The 8317-nt window shown below is 41.7% G+C and overlaps 1 protein-coding gene across 1 annotated transcript; it reads right to left on the bottom strand.

The window, feature by feature from the left end:
- Window positions 1-6880: 6880 nt before the first annotated feature.
- Window positions 6881-8075, bottom strand: LOC105826938 (protein FAM127A-like). The gene has a single exon (XM_012664953.1). It carries the CDS (start codon window positions 8040-8042, stop codon window positions 7704-7706), a length of 339 nt encoding a protein of 112 aa, XP_012520407.1. The 5' UTR covers window positions 8043-8075; the 3' UTR covers window positions 6881-7703.
- Between the last annotated feature and the right edge of the window lie 242 nt (window positions 8076-8317).

The raw sequence follows: 8317 nt of genomic DNA, 5'->3' as shown, positions 1-8317 counted from the left end.
CCTATATCCTTTTACGTTATTTGTTATTTCTCTCTCCCTCTATCTATATACCTATAAAATATACATAATGTATATTTTCTGAATAATATGCATCATGATATACATGTACATCAACATATATGTATATGTATAAAATATATCTGTATACATATTTTTCTGAATCATTTGACAGAAAGTTCATTAAAGTGATAAAGTATATCTAGGAAAAAAACTACACTAAGATAACATTTAATGGTTAAATATTAAATGCTTTTCTTGGACAAGATTGCTGACTATCACCATTTTTATTCATAATGTCTTGGAGGTCTTAGTGCAATTAGCCAATAGAAGGAAATAAATGGTATTAAGATTGGAAAAGAGTAAGTGTCGTTATTTGAAGATGATATGACTGCATACATAGAAAATCCAAATAAATCTACAATTAGTCATAATAAATGAAGTTATCAATTTCACTGAACACAACATTAATACATAAAAATAAAAATCAGATAATAACAACCATTGGTGAGGATGTGGAGAAATTGGAGCCCCCATAAGCTGCTAGTAAAATGGTGCAGCCACTGTGGAAAACAGTTTGGTAGTTCCTCAAAATGTTAAACATAGAGTTGCCATAAGTACCATATGACCCACCCAGCAATTCTAATTGAATTGAAAATATACATTCTTACAAAAATTTGTACATGAATGTTCATAGCAGCATTATTCATAATAGCCAGAAAGTGGAAGCCAAAAGTCTATAAACTGATGAATAGATAAACAAAATGATTCTATTTATATGAAATTTCCAGAATAGGCAAATATATGGAGGCAGAAAGTCATTTAGTGGTTGCCTGGGTCTTGGGGGATGGGAAAATGGGGAGATGTAGGGTATCTTCTTGGGGTGATGGAAATGTTCTTAAATTAGATAATGATAATAATGGTTGCACAACTCTGTGAATATACTAAAAACCACTAATTTATACACTTTATAAAGGTGAACATTATGGTATGTGAATCTTATCTCAATAAAGCTATCATAAAAATTTAATTGAATTGCTATTCACTAACAACCAAATAGTGGAAATAAAATTTAACAAAACAATACCATTTATGATAATGTTATAAATAACCAAATACCTAGAAGTAAATCTATATAGTAGTTGCAATATTTCAACACTGGAGAGTACAAAATATTACTAGAATAAATTAAACAACTAAATAAATGAAAGGATATATGATGTTCATGAATTGGAATACTCAAAATTTCAGAAAATGAAAGACACAGAATTTTCCTCAATAGACCATTATTAAAGGAGTACATCTAAAGGATCTACTTCAAAAGAAGGAAAATGATACCAGTAAAAATGTCTGGAATGATAGGCAAAGAAATAGTAAACATGTGGCTAAATCTAAACAAACAATAGTGCAAATGTCTAATCTGAAGGTTTTAAAAAAACAGATGGAGCTAAAGTAATGACAAGAACATTTACCCTGGGAGGTGATTATTTGTAATTAAAAGGTTCTAAGTTCTTTGTATTACTTCGTTACTTTCTTCTACTAGTTAAGAAGTTATACACTATTTACATTATTTTAGTGGCTGCTCTGAAAAGTTAACATGCATATTTAATATATAAATTTAATTAATACAAGGAAATTAGAGCATTAAAATTGACAAAAAGTTAGACTCTGACAATACCAAGTACTAATGAGGAAATGGGACCACATATATTGAGGGCAACAGTGTAATTTAAAAGAAATATTTTGGAAAACAACTTGGCAGTGCTTTTAGATTGGATTCTCCATAAGCTGATTCTGATCATGTGAAAGTGATCTATTAAGAAGTGGTCCAAGTAAAAATATAGTGACAGAAGGGTGGGACCATGCAACTAGGAGAGGAAGAAAGCCAAGCAATCTTTTGATATCAACCAAGGCCTCATAGAAGCCCATTTTGGCACAATCTAACAGGAGGACTCTGGAGATAATATGGGTCACACGTCAGAGTTGTCCCAATCAGGGACACGAGAGCAAGGGTGTTTATACCTACATATCCATCAGTCATTAGCTAAAGGCTAAATTCTGGAGGACTTTAATTCCCAGGTACCAGCTCTTCATGCGTGCAGACAAAAGGGGGTTTGTTCTGCAGTCCTGTGACAAAGAGCCACAGATTCTAGCTATTGGAAGAAAAAGCAAAAGGGGAGCTGATGTGCACAAAAATGATCAAGAGCTCCAAGGGGATAAGGACAGAGCATTAACAGCATCTGCTTCAATACATATTAGTTTTAATACTCTTAACACCATGAAAAAATACTGTGACACCTAGGGCCTGCCTCTCCAGCCCTACTTGCAATTATCTGAACTAAGTGCTTAAATATACCTGCTTAAAATACCTGGAATAAATTCACTTGTTTGCAAATGTCTGTTTCTCTCTATCTGTCCTGGCCTGAAGGAGTAGGCAGAAATATTGACCCCATCTCAAAATGATGAAATAAGGTCATGTGCATGAGGCATATCTAACATTTCTTTTTTTTTTTTTTTCTTGAGACAGAGTCTCGCTTTTGTTGCCCGGGCTAGAGTGAGTGCCGTGGTGTCAGCTTAGCTCGCAGCAACCTCAAACTCCTGGGCTTAAGCAATCCTCCTGCCTCAGCCTCCCGACTAGTATTTTTAGTTGACTTGCTAATTTTTTCTATTTTTAGTAGAGACGGGGTCTTGCTCTTGCTCAGAGCTGGTCTCGAACTCCTGAGCTCAAGCGATCCTCCCGCCTCGGCCTCCCAGAGTGCTAGGATTACAGGCATGAGCCACCCCGCCCGACCTCTAACATTTCTTTGTACATATTAGGACCTCGATACACATAAGACTTCATCATTTTTAAGCATTATATATTAATATGTTTTATTTTTGGCAGAGTGGACAGGGTTGGCTATGATGTCATGGCTACTTACATGGCAAGTTCTTTGCTCCTCATCTTTATGGCCTTGATTACATAAATTATATTGGTGCCAATTCATCAAATAATGGGCTCAAATGACCCGTGCTAGTCTGAGTTTCCAGGGCTGCCCAGGAGGGCCCTGCTCAATGCACTCTGTTGCCTGTGACCTGCCCAAACAGGAGATACTAGCGGAATATTCATTAAACTGACTTTGGAGATGGCTGGATGGTTGATGAGAAAGGGACTCTGGACCCAGCCAGGGTAATAGTCCCACTCAACTAATGATAGTTCAGGAAAGCACTGAGAATGATGGTTATAGTCAGGGTGTTACTCAGCTTTGGATTCCAAGACAGGTTGTCTCTGTGTGAGTCCATGAAGGTAGACCAAACTGGGAGTAGTGGAGCCTTTGGGAGGATTATATGCAATCCTGTAACTTGAAAGTCAATTTGAATGTACATGCCTTTTAACTTTATATTCTCTACACAACAGTCCAGAACCACTTTAGACTAAATTCCCTTCCTGAAGATTTCACGGTGAATGTGAATGTGGAGCCCAAATTTGTGGATGGTTACGTCTGCAATTTTGTTTGATGTCTGATCTGTTTATTTTCTCACAACATCTTATGGGCAGGTACTCTTTATTCTTTCTTTTTCTTTCACTATTCTACTTGGCAACTTTGCTAACTCATCATTGGAACCTGCTTATACGTCTTCTTTTGGGAAGATGGAAACACTTCATTGTTGGAGACCTCCCTGAATTTTGGAAAGGTCTAAATTCAACTTTGCCATCCTCTCCATCCCTGAAAATGTCATTTAATGATCTTTGACAGAGAGGTGATTGATAGGCTTTCATATAAGTTAAATATTGCTCCCTGTAGAGGCCTAAAAATTATTTTTAAAAACTCCCTAGCTGTATAAGTTTCATACTTTCGGACATCAACTATCTCCACCAACCCCATGATTTGGGGTCGTGGGTCCAATTGTCTCAATTATGGTAGGATAGAAGAGAGAGGGAGAAGAGGGAGAAAGGAAAAATTTTGTAAAAGCCTCATTGTTTTGGTGACAGACATGATGCAGGAAAAAAAAAGAACTTTATAGTGGGAAAAAGTGTTGTTGGGGATATTTTATCTTTATTAAAAATTAAAAGTTCAACAACGATGGGCAAAGAGACATTCCCTCACGTTACTCATGAGAATGTAATTTGAAAATAATCTTTCTGGAGGGACTTTTTTTTTTTTTTTGGTTTTACAAGCTAATTTATTTCAATCTTTCAAAGAAGAGATACTTCCAAGAAGATATATCCGCACTTCTATTTTCCAAAGTACACGCATGTTCCTCTTATTGACAAGCCTTAAGAAACTACATGTAGTGCCCACTACAGGAGGAGGAAGTAATGGCAATATGGAATTGACAATGGAGGGACGTTTTTGACAGGTCCAAATAGTTAAAGTGTTACATGGACTTTGATCTATACGTTAGTTTTAGGAATCTATCCTAATAATCTTGCAAAAATTGTGTTTGTTTCTACTGTGAGTAAATATGCAGTCCTCCACTCAAGTTGCAGAGCAGGTACTACTGCAGTCTTTAGCCCAAGTCCCAAATTAACAGGTTTACTGTATCCTTAGGAATGAGAGTTGTGAAATTCTAAATGTTCTCCTTTTGATCACGTGACATTATGCTCTCAGTTGCCTTAAGACACAGAAACAGCTGCAGCAAGGAGAGGAAAACAGGTTCCAGGATCCGCTGGGCTCTGTGGCAGGGCTGCTGCAATCAGTGGTCTTGATTGCCCTATGTTTTGACTGTTTTGTAGACTCCTTTTATTCCTTACTGGTCAGGCGTGACCATTTCCCCATGCCACTAAATAGTTTGGAGGACTTTAATTTCAGGCTTTCAGTTTGCTTATTTTATTTTATTGGGTGTGTGTTTTGACTGATCTTTGTTTTTCCCATACCTGGTCCCAACAGATTTGTTACCTTTCATTTTAGGCTCATTGCTACTCAGAACTGCTTATTGCAGTACCTAAGTAGTCCCAGTACACCCCATGATGGAAGACAAAATATTATCATTATTAATACCCTTAGAAGCAGATAGGTCATCGGATCCCTGCAGAGGCAATTGGAGGAAGCAGCCCCTGTATCCAGGACTTCTGGTGCTCAATCTCTCAGCATACTCCTTTAGCTCCCTTCAGGCTCCTGGTGGACAGACAGAATGGGGATACTCACAAAGGGTCCCTTTAGAATCCCCTTTCTTACTCCATCTCTGCCTTAGGGCTAACTCTGTGTACGAGGGTGTGCTTGGGCCATTGGCGTTAAGGGGTGAGTGAGGACTTTCACCAATACATTCTATTGTTACCAAAAGTTTAGTACTTGTCCCCATGGCTGAATCAGTGAGAACAAAGAATGAGGACAGTGGTTTGAGGAAAAGGAAAGAGAAGTTTATTAGTTTGCTGGCAAATGAGGTCAGTGGACTAGTGACTCCTCTTTAAGCAGAAATACAACGCTTCGTAAAAAGGAGGCTTTTCGCTCTTGGTATTTGGTCTGTGACCAGTGTCACATGTCATGGCTTCAGGCTATTGCTTAACTATAATTGGTGGTTTTGGTGGACTTTATCTCTGGTGATGACCACCTTGTAACCCTTGGACAACTCTGTTGAGCCATCTCTGGTGGTTTAAGTTACTAGAAAACAGCAAAGAACATTTTTCTGCCCTTTTGATTACTGACCTCAGGAAAGGAATGCATGTTTTAATTCCCAAAAAGGGGGGGGTTTCAAAGAGACAACTCATAAAACATTTTGTTGCCTTTTTCAGACCTTTGCCTCTGTTACACTACCCAGATTCTTCTGAGAACCAAGGCCTCAGGACACTATTAAATTTTTGTGGATTTGAGTGTTAGAAAATGTGTAATTATCTTAAATATAGGCTCTAAGTCATTACTGGCCCCAACCACCAAAAATAAAAAATTAATTGCATTTCTCTGTTCTCTTTCTTATATTCATCTTCTGTACTGTCAGTCTAACTTTCTCCATCCTTTGGAGGTAAGGCTTCTTGGTTGAGTATTGAGTAGATTGCTGAGAATGAAGTGAGGGAAACAAACCAACTGTGTGTGAATGACAAAATTTCACCTGTTTAAATAAGAGAGAGATGCAATAAAGTGAAAAAACACTATTGTGATTTATTCCTCATTCATATGTTTTGGACAAATTACACATACTAGAAATAAGGCAGCATTGATTAAGTGTTGTCCTACATGCCCACCTTAGGATCATCTTCCTCTATTGGGATATTGAAATTTCCCCAGCAACAGATGGGGTAGTAAAGGCTTTTCAGCACAGATTTGAAAGACTGACATATAAAGAAACATTGAGGAGTCATGTTTTTCTTTTTTATGCCCATTAGGGAAAGTTATAATTGTATTGTCTTTCAGATCATTAACCAGATTTGTACCAAAATTAACACAGTTCTGCATTCTTTTCTCCACTACCTGCACAATCAAAGCAGTGTAAATGTAAATGCTCTTTCTGAAATACCTAGGCCATTCTGCTGTTCCCCTGAATAATGGGTTAAGTAAAAGTTTGAAAGGTGTTCACCAATAAATGTGTGGGATTTATGGTTTGTAATAATTTGGGATATGTGCTTTCAAGTAGCTTTTTGGACATGAGGGAACTTTCTCCAAAAAGCACCCTAACTGACTTCTCCTTACCATGCCTGGGCCAAAATCAGATCGAGGTCCATTTCCCAAGAGGCATGAAAGTGAGTCGTTTAGAAGGGTTTTCATTTGGCACTGCACAGTTGACAGGAAGGTCTCTATCCCCAGGACTACCACAAAGTTCAATCTTTCATTTTAAAATGCAAGGGTCAACATCAGTCACTGAATGACAGGGCATATAGGTTTTGAACAAGATATGGACCCAATTTACAGGACCAGGGAGGGAAAGGTGTCATATTGATTGAGACTCAATTTCTTTTTCAATAGTGTCTGACATTTATTGAAAATAAGAAAAGACTTTGTACAGGTAGTATAGAAGAGCAGGGCAGACTGCAGGGATTCTAGTGTTGAACAAAAGGCACACATCAGAGACAGCTGCAAATTCAGAAGAGAAATGGATTCTGGGCAAAACTAACTGGTCCATAGGAAAAATGAGTGACTGGATTTGGCCACCAGGCACACCTGGGCCCTGGCAGCTATCTGGTAGGAACACAAGAGGTCTTTGGGAGTAGGAAAGAAATGAGTGTTGCTGAAGGTGAAAGGCTGGCTGCCCCATTCAGGGGGGTGGCTAGCTGTCTGAATTATTGTCCGAGGGCTGTGGCCAGCTCAGATACCTCCAAGGTGAGTCTAGATCGCTAAGAGCAGCAGTCTGGCAGTGGGATGCAGTGGATGGTGACAGCAGTAGCAGCGGCAGCGCAGGTGTGTGAGCAGAATGACACAAGAATCTGGCAGTGTGGCAGGGGGATGGTGAGCAGCGGCCAGCTACGGGTGGTCTGTCCAGTGTGTAACAGGACCCCAGCTTGCAGCTGGAGCACAGGACAGAGTCCAAATGTGCATGGGAGGGGCTGGGCTGGCAGGAGAGGGCGGCGGAGGCTCCAGAGCAAGGCCCACAGGCAGCAGCGCCAGCCTGGAGCGCTATTTCTGGAACAAAGGCAAGCACGACACAGGAGGGGGAGAAGCTCGGGACGATCTCCCCATCTGGAGGTAAGGGGAGGGAGGCTCCGCAGTAGGGCACCGGTGGCAATCCAGGAGGCAGCAACTGGCGCAGAGGACCCTCCCCAGAGCACCCGCCCCTAGGCCCGAGGGTCTCCCGGCCTAGAAGTCCTCGTCCTCCTCCCATCCAAAGACCCGCTTCATCTCGGCCAGGAAGCCCCGGTAATCGTTGAGGAGGGGGCTGTTCTTCTTGATGTAGGGGATCACCCACTGCAGGGCCGGCCCCGTGAGGCGGGTGATGAGGAACGTCACCTTCAGGGCGTCGCTGGAGAACGTCTTCTCGTCCACGAACATGTACGAGCCCGTCTGCACGATGAACTCCGGGAGCCGGTCGGTATCGCCGTCAAACGTCTCGGGAAAGGGAATCGGGTTCCTCCACCGACGCGCGTCGGCCCGAAGAGGCCTGGCCAGGAGGGTCTTTATCACCTGCGCCCGATCCATCGCGCCCGGCTTGTTCTGCTGAGCTCCGCTGGGCTTCACAGGAGGGAGCGCCCAGGCGTCGGCGGAAGTGCACGTCCGCGGAGGCGGGCCCAGCCCCCTGGCGGGCTGTGGGCGGAGCCATGGGGCAGGGCCCAGGCGCTAGAGCGGGCCCCGCCCACAACGCGAGTGGTCGCTGGTGCGCCGGTGCGTCACGGGAAGCACACAGGCTAAGGGGCTGGGAGGCGGGGGGGCGGGATGTGGGGCGGGCCTGGCGTCCTCGAGGAGGCGGGGCCAGA

Source organism: Propithecus coquereli, unplaced genomic scaffold (genome assembly GCF_000956105.1).
Source record: "Propithecus coquereli isolate 6110/MARCELLA unplaced genomic scaffold, Pcoq_1.0 Scaffold943, whole genome shotgun sequence".
In the NCBI taxonomy this organism is placed as follows: Eukaryota; Metazoa; Chordata; class Mammalia; order Primates; family Indriidae; genus Propithecus; species Propithecus coquereli.
This window is presented reverse-complemented; position numbering and strand designations above follow the sequence as displayed.